General features: G+C 45.2%; 2 protein-coding genes across 3 annotated transcripts; both read right to left on the bottom strand.

Moving 5' to 3' along the window:
• Positions 1–125: 125 nt before the first annotated feature.
• LOC118233247 (digestive cysteine proteinase 1-like) lies at positions 126–6,531 on the bottom strand. Its single transcript, XM_035428739.1, has 11 exons — positions 6,278–6,531; positions 5,619–5,678; positions 4,909–5,001; positions 4,603–4,775; positions 3,983–4,232; positions 3,639–3,834; positions 3,254–3,447; positions 2,804–2,895; positions 1,350–1,511; positions 831–1,020; positions 126–599 (listed from the first exon to the last, which is right to left on the bottom strand). The coding sequence occupies exons 1-11, from the start codon at positions 6,348–6,350 to the stop codon at positions 412–414; spliced, it is 1,671 nt and encodes a 556-aa protein (XP_035284630.1). The 5' UTR covers positions 6,351–6,531; the 3' UTR covers positions 126–411.
• A 580-nt stretch (positions 6,532–7,111) lies between these two features.
• sytl1 (synaptotagmin-like 1) lies at positions 7,112–20,227 on the bottom strand. Of its 2 annotated transcripts, XM_035428741.1 has the most exons (16): positions 20,074–20,214; positions 19,107–19,148; positions 16,755–17,088; positions 15,435–15,577; positions 14,932–15,052; positions 14,532–14,577; positions 13,258–13,297; positions 12,805–12,887; positions 11,845–11,955; positions 10,976–11,142; positions 10,761–10,863; positions 10,120–10,281; positions 8,819–8,897; positions 8,543–8,642; positions 8,096–8,301; positions 7,112–7,933 (listed from the first exon to the last, which is right to left on the bottom strand). In XM_035428741.1, exons 3-16 carry the CDS (start codon positions 16,880–16,882, stop codon positions 7,791–7,793), a joined length of 1,632 nt encoding a protein of 543 aa, XP_035284632.1. In that variant the 5' UTR covers positions 16,883–17,088; positions 19,107–19,148; positions 20,074–20,214; the 3' UTR covers positions 7,112–7,790. The 2 variants fall into 2 exon arrangements, with proteins under 2 accessions (XP_035284632.1, XP_035284631.1); XM_035428740.1 differs by lacking the exon at positions 19,107–19,148 and having other exon boundaries at positions 20,074–20,227.
• Between the last annotated feature and the right edge of the window lie 1,090 nt (positions 20,228–21,317).

Below are 21,317 nucleotides of genomic sequence, written 5' to 3'. Positions count from 1 at the left end.
GGAGTCAAAAGTACAACATATTTAAAATGGAATGTACCAACCTAGGCAGCGCGTCACCTTTTACATAAAAGTTAGCTAGATTAATGTTGAAAAGTCAGTGAAGCAAATGAAGAAAACCTTGTGAGAAGAATTTTACTAGAAAAGTACCATCTTTATTCAAACACAGGCCAGTGCTGAATTTAAAAGTGCTTTAGCAAGTGGTCATGTGAGGCACTGTGTGGAGAGTGGCCAGCAAACAACCCCAGGCAGAATGCTCCCTATAGCCCCACCCCCCCGGCAAAACTCCACACCATCAATAACAAATGACTTTTTGGGTTGTACCGACACCCACCGCTCCCCAAATAAAACAGAAACCCACACAACAGAAAGCTTTCCTGCAGTTGTCCCAGCAAGCAGCAGAGGGCGCTCAGCTCAGGCCAGTGTGACATAAGTGGCGTCGGTGGCCACGCCACAGTTGTTGTCCTTCATGGACATTAGCACATAGCCATCATTTCCCCAGTAAGTAGACCAGGAGTTCTTCACCAGCCAGTAAGGCTTCCCATTCAGGGCACCGTACCCCACTGCCAGCACTGCATGGTCAAGGTCCTCAGTCTTGTTGCCTAGGGAACCAGAGAACAGGGCCGTCACTGGATGAAGCACTGCAAAAATCAAAGACTTCAAGATTTGGGAAATGAATAAAATAAATTGGACTTGGTCATTCTGAAAGGATATGGACACACATTGTGGGGGGTGTGTGTGACTGTAAAAGGTGTGTGTGTGTGATTCTAAAAGGTGTGTGTGAGCGCAACGTTGTGTCGCTCAGCTCAGTAACGTTTTTGGGCGGGACTCACTGCAAGCGGGCTCAAAGTACACGCCGTTGTTGTAGAAGACGAAAGAGCGATGCCCAGCATCAATGCTGACCGCCACAGGACCCTGCTTGAACAGCGCCACCTTCAGGGCATTCGCATCGCCAGAAGTCACGTTGGTGTAGCTCCGCATGCGTGCGGTCATCTCCGACTGGTTGTGGTGGCAGAAACCGTTCTGCAAGAACAGAGGCGAATGGTCAGGCAGGAGGGATCACGACGGGTCCTCCTGGTTCTATGGAATCAGAACCCACAGAGCACAACAAGGCGGGACCTAGAACAGTACTCGTCCAGTCTCAAGATTTTACAGCTGTAACTTAGGACAAGCATTTCCTACATCAAAGGTCACATTACCTGTGCTAACTCATGATGGGGGAATAAAGTCCCCATCACACCAGATAATTGGACAGCACTCTAAAGGGACCCAGTCAAGTGACAGACCATGGTTCAACAAACTCAAGGCATAACAGGTATACCCAACATCCCTACAGTCACACAAACACACACCATGCCCATGTATGCGCCATAGCTCTCCATAGTGGCGATGCCGCCGTGCTTGATGATCCATTCGTACGCTCTCCACTCCTCCCCTCCATCACAGGCATTATTTCCAAAGCCCCAGGTGCAGTCCATTAGCATCTGCTGGGAGAGAACCACCAGGGAGCCAGTCTGGTGGAGAGAGCAAGGCATTAGACACAGGCCTTAAAGACAAAGAGACCAGTATGCAATGGACGAGGTTACTACGGTTACCATGATTACACAGTGGAACTGAACCAGCAGCTGCCTGAGCCAATTGCACATAAGGGCGCGCCAACGGGTATGCAGTCAGGACATCAGCGCAAACTGCTCTCTGCAAGCAGAGACCCCAATGTGAGCTTTTGTCCTGTAGTGTCAGCAACTCTCAACACAGCTCAAAAGCTCACCTTTAAACCATGCAAACTCAAAACTGACCCTCGAGGCCAGGAGTACTGCTGGTTCTCTCTTCTGCCTGAGTCCAAAGTCCAATAATTGGAGAGATTATACTCTGGTTAGTCAGGTTTTAAAATCAGCCCATGGTTAGAGGGGAGCAATGAATACCAGCAGCAGTAGTGGCCCGGAGGGCCAGATTTGAGAATCCCAGGTTCACAGCCTCGGCGCAAGATTAAGTCTTGTGGACATACGCTGGGCCTCCTAGCTTATCAATCAGTTTATGAAATATGCAAATGCACCATTCCAGGGCAATCAAAACTCACACCTAGGTTTTGTCAGGTAAGAGTCCTACCTACCCTCAGTTTTTACCCTCAGCTATAAATTCCGACTTGCTATTGTATGGAGAGAGTTGGCTCCTTCACCGCATTCCAGTTGAGCAGCGATGGAACAGTACGTTGCACAGGAGTAAGGTATATTCGGGCTCAACAAATACCATTATGTCCCGAAACCCTTCGACCTTTACCATGTTTGTAGGTGGAATGTCTTTTATTACCATTTTGACAAATCTGTTCAGGGTTTCAGCTGGACAGCCCTCACACTGACAAGGCCTAACTACAGAGTTGGATGCTTGTTTGCTGTGATCTCTAGGCCTCATGTTTGGTTCTCAGGTGGGTTAGCATCATAGATGTTGTGTGGTATGCAAATTTGGCAGCACATTTTGCACTGAACAATGTTTTCATTGAGCTTTTCAAAATCATTACATACGGAACTCCTTTGCAGGCTGGCCAGCTTTCTCATTAACGGTAAGCAAAGTGAATGACAAGAAGCCCCAATCGCCCCCTCTATTGCCCATTTAGAACAATAGCCTAGGCAAAATTGTGAGCTTTTATTTTGAACGGTTTGAGATTTTTAAAAATAACTCAATTTGATTATGTAATTTAATAATTTGACAAGCATGCTCGCAGCTGACAAACAGCAAACTGTTCAGATCCCTAGCACCTAGGGTGAACATGTATGCATGTGTGTGCGTGCCACCAGCTCCACAGTATCACCTTCATGAAGAGAGCGCCCTCTATTGCCCCAGTGGTTGCAAAGCTCCAACAAGAGCCACAGATGGCCTGGTCCTTTACTGGGGTAACTGCTCCTGTGAATGGAAAAAGGAGGGGGCGGGCTAGAATGCATTCAGGAGAATTAAATAATCCCCCAATAGCAGCTGAATGGCTAGATAGCAGTGCTCTTGTCCAGGCCAGAGGAAACAGCTTTGCACCCCAACTAATCCATTTACATAGCTGAATACTTCCTGTAGAATTCCTAGTTTAGCATCGCTCAGGGACCCGAGCCCATACCTTAGAACAGACTGTGACCTCCACATTTATCCACAGCAGTGTGCCAATAGTATGCTCTACAGTTCTGTCACTTTGCCATAAAAGCATTAACTTAATACTCTGTTTCCATGAGTCCCCAGTTATGCGGCCATAGAAATCAACCCAATATTCTGTTACCATAGAGCCTCCAGTCCAGGGAGTCAGGGACCTGCACAGATTCATAAAGCTCCTGGGGAAAAGGGCGCCCCCTGTTGGGGGTCTTTCCACGCCTGCTGCCTCTGAGCAAAGCCAGTTCCTCTGGGGAGCGATCAGACAGGTGATTCAGACCCAAACTATAAGAGAGGCCAGCCCGGTTCATGGAATGGACAAAGCTGCAGGCGAGAGAAACATTACGATGAGGGCTAGAGACAGAACAAGCTTATCCCAAACATTTAGGGTGTTATGGCCAAATAAACAGACAAAAAAAAAAAGTCATCAAAACCCCAAAATGTCCTCCATTACCATCACTCCTAACACTCGCTCAACACCTCCATCAGATTCCCACCTCCACCTCTCCACTCACCGCAAGTTGTGAACAAAGGAACGCTCTCGATCCTCGTGCTCCTTCTCGTCACCATAGCGACGCTGGAACGTTTCTTTGAAGTGTCCAAACAGCCGACGGGCATGGCCCTTGGAGGTGGTGTGGACCAGGTCTTGCATCGGATTGGCCAGGATCTGATGCTCCACTCCGGGCCCAGGGAACGGTCCACACTTCAAACCTAGACGACAGAAGGAAAGAGCAGCGAGAAAGGCACACTAGCATGAGCGTGATGTCACAGGCACTAGCATGAGCGTGATGTCACAGGCACTAGTGTGAGCGTGATGTCATGGGTGCTAGCGCTAGTTCCACGCTAGGTCCCCTCTCACCATCAGGCAGAGAGAAGGCCTTGGGGTCCACGTGGGAGCTGAATTCTTTGTAGTCCACCAGGTACTTGTCGTAGTGGGAGCCCAGCAGGGTGTTGTAGCCCATCATCTCATAGTGCCAGGGCGTGGCCGGCTCGTTCTTGCCCTCGGGGCGCGTCACCCACAGGGTGTAGGTGTTCTTCTTGTGCCCCACCATTGTCACGTTCTGCCACACCTCACACAGCATGCCACCAAAGTACTCCATCCGCAAAAACTGGGGAGTCAACAGAAAAGTTTCGCATCCAACTGCTACACAGACACAAACACTAGAGCCAAGTGATGATGCGTTAGGCACATTTACACTGCTTTTCACCATGATCCAATAAAATCCATTCTCCTTAAAGTACCTTCAGCCATATTGGCTGCATTGAAATGCTTGGACTAATATATACAAAAATGAATGTAATTTAGGCAGTCTCGAAGAGGCCATCACTGTACCAGGTGTGCCACCCTTTTCCTCCAGCCATTTAGATGGCCCACAAGCATTTTTAACAGCAGGGCAACCATATTCTTCAGTTAAGAGCAGTCAGACAGCAGCAGCTCAAATTTGAAAAAAAATAAAAATAAATAATTTGCCATAGTACCTTGAACCCCTCAAGAGCAGGAAGTACCCCCTGGGGGTGAACCGCGTCCCCTTCCGTGCCGTTTAATTGAAAGCACTTCATGACGTTAAACTCCGTCTCGGTGGTCTCTGGTGAGATCTTATAGCTGGAGCCCCAGGGCTTCTCCGCACCCTTCTGGAACGTGGACACCTGGCCTGGGAGAGGGATGGTTTTATTCAGAGCGAAAGGGATGGCCACCCTTTAACAAATTTAAGGACCAAACTCCCCTTCTCTGTGTGGCCCCATGTGTCAAAAGCAGGACAGTGCACTCCACGAGGGGGACCTCACCATGGTAGTAGTCAATGCGGCTTGTTGCCCCCTGCAGGTCATACCAGGCCTCAAAGGGCTCCTTGATTTCAGCATAGGGCAGCGAGATCACACCTGAGCGAGACACGCACACCTGTTACACCTGTGCAAAGGCTAAACAAACACCATGCAACAGCAATTCCGCATTAAATACAGCTGAACTCTGCAGCCCACCTGCTCCATCTGAAGGGCTTCACAAAATACTGCACCTGGAACTTTACCCCCCAATAATCACCCCACATCTACACACACCTGGCAGCACACAGCCCACATTCCACAACTAAAACAGTACATATTACAGCCGTTCCCTTCTTGAAATGTTGCTTGTGTTATGGGTCTGGGGAAGGACTGTGGTCAGTCTGTCACAAGACTTCCCTGCTAACTGTAGAATTTTCATAGAGATCTATGCCTAACCGCAATGAAGCAGAACTTCTGAGCGTGTAGCGAGCTAAATGTAGTTCAGGTAATTCCATGATAAAACACTAGAACCAACATCTATGACCTGGTACTGTGCAGAAACACCTGGATATCCACTAGGTACGCAGCATTCAGACCGAGTGCAATACTAGCAGCAAAGGAGATCAAGGAGAATGTAAAACTGAACATAGTGTACAGGACTCTGTATACAGATGCTGCGATATGTGAAGCAGTCGTTCCCTCATGAACTGGGGAACTGGTGATAGGACACACACCTTTAACGTGGTAGGCCTTCCCAAAGTCCGGTGTAGTGGTTAATGGTGTGCTTTCCGACACTGCAGAAAAAAAAGGCAGGCCTTGTGAAATCTTCCGACATCAGACACGCGACTCATTTTTAAGTGCTGACATTAGAAAAAAACTGCAAACCAAAAATGGCACACGTGACGGCCAGACAACAAGTTGTGAGATGAAGCTGGCAACTAAAGCACTGAAAAAGCATTTCCGCAGCCCAGCTGCGTATGCTCAATTTCTTCTTATAGTTAGTATGCCGATCAGTTTTCGCTTGGCTATAAAACAGGAGCCCAGCCAAACAAGAGTCGAAGTGTCGCAATCTAGCATACAGGCCAACTAGCTCTTTTGGTTCAACAGCGAGCAAAATAACTCACAGCTAACTGTGCATTTTATTCACATCAAATCACACAGTTTAATAAGCCAAATTCATTCAGCGTGGTCGAATTTGTTCTTTTTAGTCATGCTAGGAATAAGCATGATTTAGCCAAACATTATCCTTCAAAACTTTGTAATAAAACCAGCCTTTCACAAACATGTTACTGCGATGACCAAGGTTAGCTGGCTACCAAACTACCTTAGCTACAATTGTTCACAAAATCAGATTGCTTGCTAGTTAACTAAACAACGTCCCACAGACACTCACCTGCTGCGCCTACAAAGAACACTGCTAAAATGTTTGAGATCCACATCCTGAACAAGGCGGACTCGTTACACATGTATACATATAGTATCAAGCTACTTAAAATTCAGGCAATGAAGGACACTACCGCCAATAATGTGCCTGACCCTAAGTACTATTTACAAACACCCCAGTCGCCACAATTTAAGAATCACGGTATTGTCTCCAAATATAAGTCTTGTCAGACGATGTCGTCCAATCAAAACACAAGAAGGTGTGACTCTATCGCAGGTCATATGACTAGCGGTAATAATCCTCACATGACACCTTTGCTGACATCAGCTGACATGTTGTGCAGCATATAAAATTAAAACGGTACGGTATAAATAACAGGCCTATTTCACATTTCCGGGTATGAAAACCGAAAATTAGAGACCCTACATCCGGTTATCTTAACAGCCACCAAAAGAATGGCAGCGACGAAGAGCAACCAGTTTCGTTGCGTTCCCCTGTGTACCAATTCGAAGAAGAATTTATTTGCCCTTTCTGAACACGTACTGTTATCAAACGTCATTCATTTTTTTTACCCATGTGGTTGTGTCTGATTCTCTGAGGTTGTGTAGATTTGTAGCTACATATCTACTAATGAGCATCGGATTTCAACCAAGGACTATGCTTCGAAAAGTGCGCCTCCTGGTGTGAAAATATAATCAATACATATCCCGGAACAAGAACGTCCTATAGCTCCTTATGGAGACAGCGGCTTTATCCACTTCATAGTGTACTTTATATCAATGATACCAACCAAGAATGACAATGACAGTATCTAGACATACACATACACAGTGACAAGAGAAACCATGTTCACAATGCACTTTAATTCCAGAGGGAGAAACACACTGAAGCATTTACACAGACAAACAACTGGACACATTTGATTCTGTAACAAAGATATCAAGTGAAATGTAGAACTGGGTAACGTGTGTGCCAGACTTCTCACTCTTGCCTTTCATTTACTCCCTGAACATTTCAAATTAACTTCTTTAGCTCTACAGCTTATCTGTACGGCAATGTTACTATTAGCAGAGTTAATCCATCACTTAATAAGTCACTAAAGTCAGATAGAATCACAGGAGGTGGGGCTACCACGGGCTACATACCTGAGATGGGACAGAAGCCTGAGGTGTAGTTGTGAGGACTAGTGTTATTTTCGCCTACCTTCTCTTGCCCTTTTTCTGCCCCAAACCGACACTCTGACCACCTCATCCCTACTTTACAAACACCGCCACACTGTCCCGGGCAAGAGTGAATTCAAACTCATATTTAGAGTACAGAGACAGCACTACACATACAAAGGCATGACACATTTGATTATTAGAGCTATTTTTTTTCGCACCCTCAATACAAAAAAAAAAGAATTCTCAGAACATTTGCTATGATCAGTCTCTCTTTCTCCTTGCTGTCACTACACCTAACCCCTCTTAAACCCCACCCCACCCCGCCCCTAATTCCCATCGCATCACAGTGAGGTGGGAGGTCACTCTTTTCGGGCTGCCAGGTTGGTCCGGAGGGGCAGCGTAGCATCCACCCAGGTGTTGGGATTCTGGATCATGTTGGTCCAGACGTTGGTCTCCTCTTCGGTGGAGTCCATCCACACCACAGGCTGGCCATAGCTCAGTCCTGGAGGAGGGGCAAGAGGAGGGATATCTGTGTATATGGCACATGCATACATATCTGCGTCGATGTGTGCATTCTGTATGTGTGCATGCATTTCTGGGCGTGTGCTTTGCTCTGGAACGCAGGTGACAGAGCGGAATTTGGGGGTGGGGGGTTTTGGGGTACCTGTGCCAGGGCTCAGCCTCACTCCCCCCAGCAGCTGTGAGGAGAAAGTGTCCTTCTCCCACACGGTGATCTCAGCACAAGCCTCGTTCAGATCCACAGCCTGGAACCCGTCGTACACCATGGTGTGGTTGTAGGTGGGGCTGACTGTGTTCTTTATCACCCGTGTCTTCTGCCGACTCGACCGGCTTTCATCCGGTAGCACATAGCTGGGGGTGGGAAAGGCATGGTGTGGGACACAGATAGTGAGGTTTGAGAAAAAAAAGAGTTTAGAAGAATAAAATTAAACATACCTGGACAGTAAAATATTATTGTAAAAACTTAATCTTGCCATACAATAAGACAATAAAATAACCTGCAGCCATGAAGAACAGTACTTGCTGAAGTATATAACCTGCATCTCTCTCAAGCCATGTTGCTCTCCCCAGACAGAAAGAAGGGCTTCTCTACCTTTTGACAAAGGAGTCCACAGTGCCTCCTTTGGTGGGGATGAGTCCTTGCGCCTCTCTCAGCCAAATGTGCAGTTCCCCGGTCAGTGGCAGGCCACTGCCTGAGGGTGGCAGAAAAGAGTAGAGTCAGAGAAGCAGTCTCACACAATGTTGCGTGTTTACTGCGTGTGCGTATGTGTGTGTGTGTGTGTGTGTGCATGCTTATCAGCATGGGTTTAGGGATACAATGTGAATTCAGTCTGAGCGTTAAGGCTGTGCGAGTGCTCAGTGGGCTCGCCTTCAAATCCAGCTGGAGTGAACTTGAGTGACAGCAGGAGGGATCCACGGCTGCTAATGGTGTCCTGAGACATCTGAACCTGACAGAGGGAAAGGTGGAAAAAAGAAGGTAAATGGTAGGAAAGGGAGACAAAAAATAGAGGAGGAGTAGTATAGAGAGAATTGGAGAGTGGAGAGAAATGCCACTGCATAAACAATACATTACCACATAACACATTCATTCTTCATCCCTCTCAGTTCAACTCACTCACCACTATTCACATTTTACACTATGAAAGGAAGCCAGGTTGTCATATAAGTTAACTTTGAATGAAAAAACTGACAACATGAGTCTTCGTCAACATGACTTTTGGTCTTACTGAAGGTGTGAGCGTAAGCTACGTTAAGCGTGGGAAATTTCCTAAATTCTGAGACAAAACTGGAGTTTTAGTCTTAAAATAAACTCCAAAATAGGCAGTAGCTGAAGCAATAACTTCTTGAATGACAAGACCTTTGATAGAATTGCCATCAGCAGGGCGCTCTCCAAGTGCACTATTCACAGTCTGTACTACGCCTTGTGGCACAATCAGCTTTCAGCCTGGTTCGGCAGGTTCAGAAGCAGGCACCCCCAATAAGCACCTGATAGTATTTGGCATTCATTATGAATTAGTAGCGACGCTGAAAGCTTCACCAGTTACGTAGACTGACCACTCCTGAAAACTGCCTTCTGGTAAATTAGACTGCAACCAATTTAATTGGCACCAAGTTCAAACTGGCAGAAAGTGAAGGTTTCCTTAAAACAAGTTAGACCTGATAGTCTGACAGTTATAAGAGTCATCACCCTTGTTTGTCAGATAAATTGCGAAAGTCAAGTTCAACATGGATGCTCATCAGACAGGAAAAAATTGAAGAGATTTATTTTAGTGTCACAATCCTCTTAGCTGCCACAGCATAATGACGTGCTAACTAAAAGGAAAACAAAATCTCATTCTGAACCATAAGTGCAGCTAGGTAAACTTCTGACAAGATACCATAGTTGGCTTAAATGATATATAATTATACCTTTCATACTGCATTTTGATTGTAGTGTGCAGTTTTCTACATATTGTTATTGTTTATCTAAATGCTCTGCTGTTACTCACTACGGAACTCCCCCTTGCTGGTGCAGCTCTCCAGACATGGACAAGCCCTCATGATAGTACAGAAAATGGATTAAATAGAGAAAGAGTAAACAGACAGCAGAACAGCGTGAAGAGGAGGACAGTGACAGGGAGAGGGAGAGAGAAAGAAGAATGGAGGTGGGAGGAGGGTGCAGAGACTCACCCGAGGCAATAGGGGGTGCCAGCATGGTTCAGTCTGGCTCCAGTCCCAGTCTGACAGGCCCACCTCCACTTCCCCCAGGAACACGTTCCTGCGCACGGGGTCGTGGTGCCACACGGACAGGTTGAGGGTCCGCCCCTTCAGTTCCGCCATTTTCATGTTATACTGAGAAAAGAGGGACAGACAGGTAAACTGAATGAATATTGACAGAATGGCTGACTGCCACTGCGGAAAAGGCCAAAAAAACAGAAACATGGTGGACAGACAGAAAATCAGACAGGCCAGGTCAGCTGTTACTCTGAAAATCAGACACAGATCAGCTGTGACTCTGGAAATCAGACACAGATCAGCTGTGACTCTGACAATCAGACACAGATCAGCTGTGACTCTGGAAATCAGACACAGAACAGCTGTGACTCTGACAATCAGACACAGATCAGCTGTGACTCTGGAAATCAGACACAGATCAGCACACAATGAAGCAGACGGGCAGAAGACTGCATACACGGACAGACCCTGGTAAAAGACAGACTGACTGACAGGCAGGGAAAGGGAGACTTCACAGACACAGTAAAATGACAAAGAAACAGAGAGAGACAGACAAACAGACAGACGTGACAGAGGATCCATCCGTAAGAGCTCACCTTCAGGGTCTCGTCAAACACTGGGTTCACCGTCTTCTTTTTCACACCCGTCTTCTTTTTGCTGTGGGATGACTTGTCCGGGAGAAGGTAAGTCTTCACATACCTGTAAGCACACAGAGTAACCGGGTCCTCATAAAACCCTCAACGAAAGACATGCCTTCCTGTCTTAGTCCTGATCATCACGAGGGGGGGGGGGGGGGGGGGTGCACACTCACGGGTCCGAGCGATTCTTTCGGGCGTGGGCCAGCTCCTGACAGCGACACACCTGCACCTGCAACTCCTCCTTCTTGGTGTCGTAGTGCAGAGAAAACTGTATGCTACCCCGTACTTCCACCATCCCAAACTCTCCAGAGCTGAACAGGCTCATCATACTACCACTCAGCTGAGGAAGATAGAGAGACAGGCTCATCATACTGTCACTCAACTGAAGGGGCGGGCCACACAGACTGGTTCATTGTACTGGCACTCAACTGAGGGGGCAAAGCCATAGTCAGGCTCATCACACTGTCAATCAACTGAGGGGGAGGAGCCACAGTCAGGCTCATTGGTTGTCCCTGGCCCAAAGGGAACAGTACATATGCTGGAGCTGCTATTATGCAACAATGCTTTACTGTAAGACACACTCTCTCTTTCCTATACTGCAGCTGCAGCTCTCTCGCATACACAATCAGGCTCAGCACACAGAGAGTCAGCAGAAGCAGCAGTAAAAGACACACACACACACACACACACACTTCACCCTGCATCTCAAGGACACTGAGGTGCAGATGGCTCTTTGCTACAGATTACAGTAGATTTTAGAGCTATCCAGCACACACGCACACACACACACACACACACACTCAAAGAGCTTTATAGTTAAATCTGTAGTTACTGGGCTCGAATCATGTCGCACAATCATATTTAAAGATATTGTCAATATTAATATTCAGGATTGTGTGTGTGTCCGTTTATGTTTACAGTGTGTTTGTGTGTGCCTACGTATCTGCATGTTTGCTAATATGTGTGTGTGTATGCGTGTGTGTGTGCGTGCGTGCGTGCGTGCGTGTGTGTGTGCGTGCGCGTGTGTGTGTGTACATCTCACCGCGTGGTTGGAGTGCAGACTGCTGGTTGATCCACTTGCTCGGAGTCGGTTCTGGTCAAGCTCTGTTGGGGCACTGCTGGACACAGAATCTGAGTCTTTCTCCAAGTCCACCTACAGAGGGGATGAGCAGTGAGTCACACAGTCTCTTTTCTCTTTTCTGATGAAGGGCAAACTGACAGTGATGCATGCTCGATTAGCAAGGACACGATAACACTCTCTCTCTCTGTCTCTCTCTCTCTTTCTCTGTCTCTCTTTTTCTCTGTCACTTTCTCTGTCCCTCTCTCTTTCTCTTTCTCACAGGCACAGTGACACCAGAGATGCAAAACCGGAAACACAAAAAAACATCTCTAGGAGGAAAAAAAAAACGCACAGCATTAACTGCTCGCTGCTTCTTTCCCCAAATACACACATAATCAGCACAGGGTCTGCCTCTCACGCACACGCAACAGGACTCACGCTGCAGGTCGGTGTCCAGAGACGGAAGCTGGTTCGGCAAACACAGTTCAAAGTGTGTGCGTGTGTGTGTGTGTGTGTGCGTTCGTGTTCGAGAGTGGTAGGTGAGTGTGTCAGTGTTTTTTTAGTAGCACTGCTGCGCTTGCGACCCAGTACCTCAGTTCTGTGGTCACCTGACGAAGGACAGAGCCCTGACTGGCAGAGTGACGTAGCAGGGGTGGAGCTAAAGGAACGAGTCCCCAAAGTGCCTAACAGCGTGCGGTACTAACAGAGCGCGACGGCGCTTGTGTGTGCGTGCCTGCATGGGCGCGCTTGCTGCGTCAGTGAGCGTGTGAGGCAGCGAGAGTGTGAGAGAGAATGTGCGTGTTTGAGTGAGTGAGCGAGAGAGTGTGGGGGAGAGTGCGTCTGACAGTGTTATGTTTGCGCCTGTGTGTGTGTGTGTGTTAACGTGCCGGAATGTTGTGTGTATGCATGGGAGAGAAAGAAAGAGCAGGTGAGTGTGTGTACCTGCACGATGGGGGAGGGGTTCTGCAGTGCTCCCTCTTTCTCTGCAGTCTCCTCTCCCTTTCCATTTTGCACGCTGACGCATTCTGTTAGGCGGGGGGGGGGATCATAAGAAAACAGCTATGTCACCCTCCTAACTGGTGACGCTGATGAAAGCACTGTGACATCAGCACTGCTGTGATCACATGACCACACTCACAAAGAACTCTCATCAGTATGCAAGATAAAACTGCCAGTATTTCATCACAAAAGAGGAAAGAGGGAGATCATGAACAGTGAGAAAGAGGAAGGGGGGAAGAGGATGAATATAAATAGATGGGGAGGATAATAGTCAGAGAGGGTGAGAAGAAAGGACAGGAGGGAAAAGAGGAGAGGATTGAGAGAGTGAGATAAACACAAAGCGGGAGACAGAGAGAGGCAAAGCCAGATACAGACAACCTGAAAACCTGCATGTACCTGTGGAAGCTGTAGCTTCATTTTGAGTCCCTGGGCTCTTCTGAACAAAGAGAACAGAAAATAATGATGTAATGTATGCCATACAATGTAGCCATATATAGACACTTTACTTTTGCAAATCGTAATCTTGAAAATACCCTTCTTGGTCGTCTTGAACAAAATATTTATTTGCGTTGGTGCATAACAGAATGAATGAAGTTGCGTGCCCTTGAGGCAGAAATCATTCATGCCTTTACACAGTGTCAAGCTTCCTCCCTTTCCTGCTGAGATTTCTTCAGAGAACAAGCAGAGTAAACTGCACAATTCCCAGGGGGCCAAAATGTCCCAGAATCAGAGAGCAATCGACATGCGGCAGGGACCTGAAAGCGATCCCGAGAGGGAGCTGTGAGTGAAACACGAGTATCATCTACAGCCTGCTGCTGAGAAAGAAAACCTCACTATGACGTCAGCTACAGCAGTCCAAGCTCACCTTCAGCTGACCGGGGCTAAACTGCAAGGGCTTAATGAGCAGCACTAAAGTATTACAGGGTACCGACACTGAACGTATAATTTGCTGCTACTCATCTGAGTTCAGAAAACATTCGTATTGCAGTAAAAAAAAAAAAGTAAAAATCCAGTTTAGTGGAAGATACACTTCACCCCACAAATTAATTAATTATTTGATGTCAGCATGAGAAATTCCTGCTCTACAATCACCAGTCATGAATAGGCAACTGATTTCTCATAGCCTGCAACCCAGATTCCCTGCAATGTTTTTTTTAATTAATTAATTAATTTTATTTTTTTTACATAAAATACTTCAAAGCAAACACAGGTGGCTGTGGTGAATCAGTTTTTTTTTTATTGATAGTGACATTATATGCATAAAGGTTAAATGAAGTTCAAATGGAGGATTAGACAACCTGAGCCATGTCTTTACATTGCGACAGAACAACCTCAATTCATACATCCATCGTAAATTGAAGTTTACCTGAATGAAGCCATTTCCAGCAATCTGATTCGCTCTCCCTGATGTTCCATTAAGACTATTTTCAAAGTAACGGGCGCTCAAAGAATGAGAATGGTGATGGGTAATGACAACTGTGAGTCGTCACACATAGACAGGCGTTTCTCTTTGACAAAATTAAAACAGCGACTGACAGAGATAGTTGAAAAAACATAACCACGGAAAGATGTTTTTTTTTTTTACAGGAAAAATTTACAGGAACATTTTTATGCCATTAGTTTACTTGTGAGTGAGCTGCGATTGACCTCATAACCTCAGGAGGACTGACCTTGGCAGCATTCACGGCTCTGGGGGCAGGTACTGGGAACACAACACTGTGGGAAGGGTGGTCAATCATAATGAGAGGCAGGCAACATTCACCACTGCACTAAAGACACACAAACTATACAATGAGCATGATAGCACTGTGCGCATTGGAGGGCAGCATTGTAGCCATGAGCAAGGTACTTAACCTGCCTTTATTCAGTGGATACTATGTAAAAAGATTTACTATGTAAATCGCTCTGGATAAGAGCATCTGTTAAATTCCTGCAATGTAATGCACAAATACCGAACCCAACACGCACTTACTTACACAAATAAATCCAGGAACAAACCTGATATACGGATATGAAATCAGACAGTAAACACAAACCTACACAAAGAAACACAAATAAAGAAATGCTAACCTTTTTCCGCCCTCTTCATCTTCCTCCTCTTGCCCAGTTTTGGGCGGTGTGCCATTGTGCAAATTGACCTCTCCTTGTTTATCAAACACCCCTCCACCTGCCAGCACACTCAAAGGTACATCTAGCAGGCAAAGGAAGGGCCAGTTAGCTTTATAGGAGGGACGATTAGATTTAAAGGTCACCCTGAGGTGACAAAGATGCATAAATATCTCCCACTCTGCATCCACATCTGTACATCTGAAAATGTCTGTACCATATAAGGCGTGTTAAAATATGTAAAACATGACCCTTACCATTGGGTAGCTGAACATAATAAATAGCCTATAATGATATATTTCAGTAACTCTGAATGGTAAGTCCTTCTTTCTTTAAATGCAGGACTAAATGGTATGGTATACGAATGAGGTTCACCTCCCTAATCTTGGTACTTCTTTAAAGACAGAGAAAATGAAATGGACACTGGTATCTGTGTATTTCTCATCACATGGATTAAAGTGCCAGACCTTTGGGTCTCTTCCTGCGACGGATGGAGGCCTGGACAATTTCAGAGCCGTGCTTCCTGTGTCGCTGGGCCAGGGCCTCGCTGAACCATTCGCCCGACAGGGACTTCAGCTGCTGTGGGTCTGAGATCGAGTTTTGCAGTTTACTGGGGTCGGGAGAGGGGAGAAGGGGGGGGGGGGGGGGGGCGTCACAAATTAGATAACCTTCCATCCCACACGCACAAGGCGCTGCTCCTGTTACATTTAAGAGACCAGTCATCTGCAATTCCTGCGTCGTGAATTCATTTTAACAAGCCTCATCACGCTCCTCTTAATACGTGATGCTGTGGCTTAATCCCAGTTCAGACCAAAGATCCGTGACATGACAAAACCATTTTAGAATGTTATGGAGAGGAACTGCAGCAGTGTGATCTGCCTTGTCTCAGAACGTCTGATGCCGGTGCTGGTCACTGCAGGCGATTCATCTTGTCTAATCACAGGTGGCATGTTTTAGAACACACTGTACATCAGTGCTGTAGTTACATTTCTCCAGCTGACCAGCGAAGCTCAGTGAAAAGACGGGTGACATTAAGAAATGAGGGAAACCGAGGTCCTTGTAAAACTGTGCATATCCATGTACTCAGAGCTGAAGCACCCATGGCTGGTCTGGATCTTCAGCTCTTCCATTTTTTTAGCAGCACTGCTGCTAGAGCAGGCACCTCACTCTGGCTACTACTTTCCTCTTTCCTCCATTTTTGCTATATTTACCTAGATATCTGCCAGATGAGTATTACAACCAATAAGGAATTGCTATGGTAACCATAAACAACATCTCATATTGTCATTTTGACACGAATGGGGTCGGTTTGTTGCAAACCATTATTTTTGCAAATAGTCGTCAGATGCAGTTTGTCACATCACAAATCTTTGGTCTGGACTAGCCTTTAAGGACCTGCATTGTTAGCCAAAGTGTGTTATATGCTGTCTTTTGGCCCTGAATGCACCAAATGCAGAGTCCTCAATACACTTCCTGTTCAGCAATCATTAGCAAACAGCCCACTACAGCACCTGAATCATCTCAGTAAGTTCTTCTTTTATTCCTAAGCTAATTATGCCATGTATTCAGAGCAAGTAAATTCAGAGAATTGTGACAATGGCAATGTAAATTGGCACATATTCCATTTCATTCGGTATTTACAATAATGAGTCATTACAATAATGAGTCCTTAATACACCAGCGTTGCCTAGTTGACAAATAGATACTGCACTTAACAACACCGCACACAGTATTCTCATCGCATTCCCGTAACCCTGCTACCATGCCAAGCCCATGTGACCTCTGACCTCACACGCCCTTGCTCCAGGCTCCTCAGCTCCGAGTCCCGCAGAAGCACCTGCAGGATGGCCGTCTGCTCCTCTTCGGTCAGGTGGCTGAGGTCAAGCAGGGACTCCGCGGTACTCTCGTCCTCCATGGCAACACCCCCGGGGAGAGGGAGGGGCAGGGTGAGACGCCCCTCACAGTTCACACGGAAGCATCAGACTCTTCTCACGCCACAGAAAAAAACCCGATGCCACTTTCAGCTGCTCTCTATGGTGACACGCAGTGGCAGACTGTGACCACCAGGGCGTGGCAGTGTGTGTAGAGTACTGTATGCTTGGTCTAGGCCAGTTTGGGTACCTTATGGAGGTAAGGGGGGGGGGGGGGGGGCGGGGCAGGGAAAGCACCAGAAATAATAAATCAATACACAATAAAACAAGAATATATATACATACTTATGAAGTATATATTATCATATAAACACAGATACATGTACACCCACAAATACACCAAATTCTGTGAAACCTTGGAATCACAACTTGTTTCCCAGGGTTCTACAGTGCTCATAATTTAGGAACATTTGCCCCAGAAAATGTATGTGTGCTGAATGGAAAATTATTTAAGAGAACATCTACTAATTGGTGCATTGGTGTGCTCCTACATTTTTCAACTTGGGAGCACATGTGCTCATTGGAGAAAATGTTAGCATTGGGCCTTGTTTCCCCAAATAAGGTGGAAGTTTTAGAAAACCTGATTGGGTGACAAACAACTCCATATGTGTCAAGTATCGTACAGCCTGCTTCAACCTATGTGACCACACAAATGAAACCCACATCAAAAAATCTGTTCACCAACCATTTTACCAACTCCTGCCATTATGGCAGGGGTAGCAGAAATAGGACAGACATACTGCCTAGTTATTGACAGAACGATACCAACTATATTTGCTTAAAATGACCAACACACTTTTGTTTAGGAAAAGGAGCTCCATGCTTTAAATGCGTTTTAGACTGAAATGATATTTTCCTGAATAATATCCCATTCTCTAAATATCTCACCAGAAAACCTTTTAGTGGGTCCCTTTGGCCTGCCTAGGGAGAACACTGTTGATAATAAAAACTCTCTATGTGTATTGTGTACTTTAGTACATATTTTGTGAATGCTCCACTATAAGGACCTTTTGCAAGTTTGCTAGGGATGCAAAATGATTTTAAAATCACTGTGAGAAGCGCATTAAAGGGTTAAGCAAGTGAAGGGAGGGGAGGAAGAGGAGGAAATAAACACACATGAGAAATTCAAGGAAGTGTTATGTGACAGACAGATGAAGAGACCAATTTGTCACACACCACTTCCTCTCTCTTGCCAACAGGGTTTCAAGTTTGATCTCTTCAGTCCAGGAAGTACCATACACAGCTATAAGGGCCCCACCCAGATGTCATCTCACAGTCCAGAAACTGCATCTTATCACTTGGCAAGAAGAGCATAAGTTCAGATAAGAAGGTTGCCGGTTTGAATCCCAGCTGGCCCGCTCAGAGGCTGCAGCATCTTTTACAAGCAAAAAAAATTTAACTGGAGTGCTTCAATTTATCCACCTGTATCAAGGGGTAACATATCCACCTGTATAAAGGGGTAATATATCCACCTGTATAAAGAGGTAACATATCCACCTGTATAAAGGGGTAACATTGTACCCACATGTATTGGCCCTGAGAAAGGATGCCTGCTGCAGTAAATGAAATATTATTGTGCAGAGAAAGATGGAGCATGCTGAGGCACGTTCTTATTTGGGCCAGAGGGGTAAAGGTGTGTCCGTATTGCTCAGTTAAATATGAACAAGCAGGATGTGCCTCTGTATGAACAGTGTGACCTCACTGTTGACTACCTTGCCTGCGACCACAGAGGGGTGTGTACCGCTTCACATGTAGCAACACTCATGTAGCAACAACACTCGAGTGTCAGAGTAAGTCATGACTTGAGTAGCAAATCATGATTACTTAATGTACTGAGATCTAATTTGACAAAAAAAAGTACACATAAATAAATTTGCTTAATTAGGAATATACATAAAAACATTAATTAACATTAATTACACGTACACGGGTAAAATAAAATAATAATAAACGGTTGTATCAATGATGCCATCCTAAAACTTATATCAGAAAGAGAAATGAACACCAGCTATATTAAGAAATTATTCCGCCGTAAATGGGCAGGCACGAGCTAAAATTGAAATGCAGCAGAGTTTCAAACTGAATTCAAGAGGAAGCGGCAACCCGTACGCCTATGTGTTGAACAAATCCGTTTTTGCTTTAGCTCAGTGTAGGCTACTGATTTTAAAGGAATATGAAGCTCGTTATGTTTTTGAGTTCTTCTCAGACCTTTTGAGTCATTTGGCGCTCAATGGCTTGATCCCCGGGTTACTGAAAAAAAAAAGAATAAAATCCTAATTTATTATTTGAACTAGCCTAGATTAAACAGACTTTAGTTTATGCCCACGGATTGTCGGCGTTGATCATAACACCAACAATTCAAAACACGGATACTGACACCTGGGTTGCTTGTTTACAATGTTTCAATGTAGTGTAACCCCATAGCGTGGTAAACTTGGTCAGAGTTTTGTTGAACAAACAGGATGCACATCTGACATCGGCGGTTTCTTGAGAATTGACAGAACAAAGGCTCTTATCTCCCGCATGAAAGTATCACTGCATTTAAACAAGTGAGAAGACGCAAAACAACTAGTTCGACATCAGTCCATGCCGTTGTTTCTAGTGTTAATGAAAACCATCAAATACCAAGAACGAGAATGCTAGGTGTCTGTCACATTAATATTTTACTACATTTTTTTCCTCAATTTGACGTTTATATGTTATAATAGCAAATAAGTCGGGAGAAGCAGTGAATTGATCTATACGGCACCGATTCCTTGCAAAAGTTTTTTGAATTTAAAATTCCAAGCCCGTTACTCAATGATTTATATTTTTATTACAGAGTAGCCTATTAGCCTACGGAAAGTTAGCAAGAAGTTTATTTAATTAGTCTACACATGGCCTGAAATTTAGCATATTTATTTGACATTGTAGGCTAATGACAACCACGGATATAGGCTACACAATGAACGATGTCACAATAATTTGTGGATAGTGCAATTTTGTTTGCGAGTAGCTACGGGCCAGACGGCCACTTTAAACGAGGTATGAAATAAACATTTAAACTGCCACTGTTTCTGGGTACAGTTGTATCGCCACACATGTACACACGACAAGACAACTTTCTCGCAGACATCTGTAGCTACATAAAATTACTTCCAGAAAGCACAAAATCGAGTGTAATCAGCACACTTACGTATTTCTAAATCCAGAAAAGTTCCACGGTTCCAAGTTTTGCGAGCCGAAAGAGTAGTGCAACAGGTGCGTTTCCTGTACACATTAAGGTAAGTGCAAACTGCACACGCAATGTTGAGAAGACGGCAACAAAACGGCGATCTCATCAACCGGCCCCTACAGTTCAGTGCAAAACGCGGACTGGACTTTTACAGCAGTCACCGAAAACGACCAAAAGTAAAGATTTTTGCCTCTCGCGGGGTTTAGGACCAGTGTTTTGCGCTATACACATTTCTCCGTGATATTTTTTTGTCACTGAAACAACCGTGTACCCCAGCTGTTTTAATCGGATCTACCATAATCGGATATGAACACATGCCATGCATGCCGGATTCAAAACATGTACGGAACGGATCGAAGCTTTTGGCACATAAGCCACACACACACACACACTTGGGAGAACAACGTGTTAGCGCTGCCTAAGTATACAGAACATGTGATGTATATATTATGCCAGGTTGACAATTCTAAACTTTTAACATGAATTCACAGATGATAACAATACCACCACTATAACTACTACTGCTAATAATAATAATAATAATAATAATGAATCATTTCGAACAATTTGGTATTTGTTGCTGCACAGGTGTGCCTCTTTAATTATAGCATGTGCAAACATATCTGCTTTTCACTGGAGATGTGGGCCCTTCTCCAAGAATTCTAAACTTTTCTCTAGAACTGACATGTTTGAGAAGTGGATGAGAATGGTGGGTAAATTTTGAATGTGGATTTCTGTTATTTTGATGGTAAAAAGTAGTTTTTTCTGTAAGTTTCATAATCACACAGACACACACACACACACACATACACACACATACTGTATTCTGCCTGACATGGAACGACAGAAACCTACTGGTTATGTTGACAGGCCTTATCTTATCACAGGGAACAGGAGTGTTAGAGGGGTTTGCCACTCTTCACACCCTGCTGACTGCATGGCATTGGGGGGTATTCAGGGGATGCCCTACTGCACAGGACACAATTCAGGTAAAATGGCATCTTGCTGTTGTTGGTTTCAGTATAACATTCTTAACATTAGTAGCTGCTCAAGGTTTTGAGATTAATACTCTTGCATGTGTAAAGGACTTCATGATTTAATCTGCTGTGGTACTGCTGTAGACTGATCAGCTTGTGGTTGCGCATGAGCTGACCGCACCTATTAAACACACACACATACACCCACACACACACCCTGCTCTCTGA

Source organism: Anguilla anguilla, chromosome 8 (genome assembly GCF_013347855.1).
Source record: "Anguilla anguilla isolate fAngAng1 chromosome 8, fAngAng1.pri, whole genome shotgun sequence".
NCBI classification, from domain to species: domain Eukaryota; kingdom Metazoa; phylum Chordata; class Actinopteri; order Anguilliformes; family Anguillidae; genus Anguilla; species Anguilla anguilla.
This window is presented reverse-complemented; position numbering and strand designations above follow the sequence as displayed.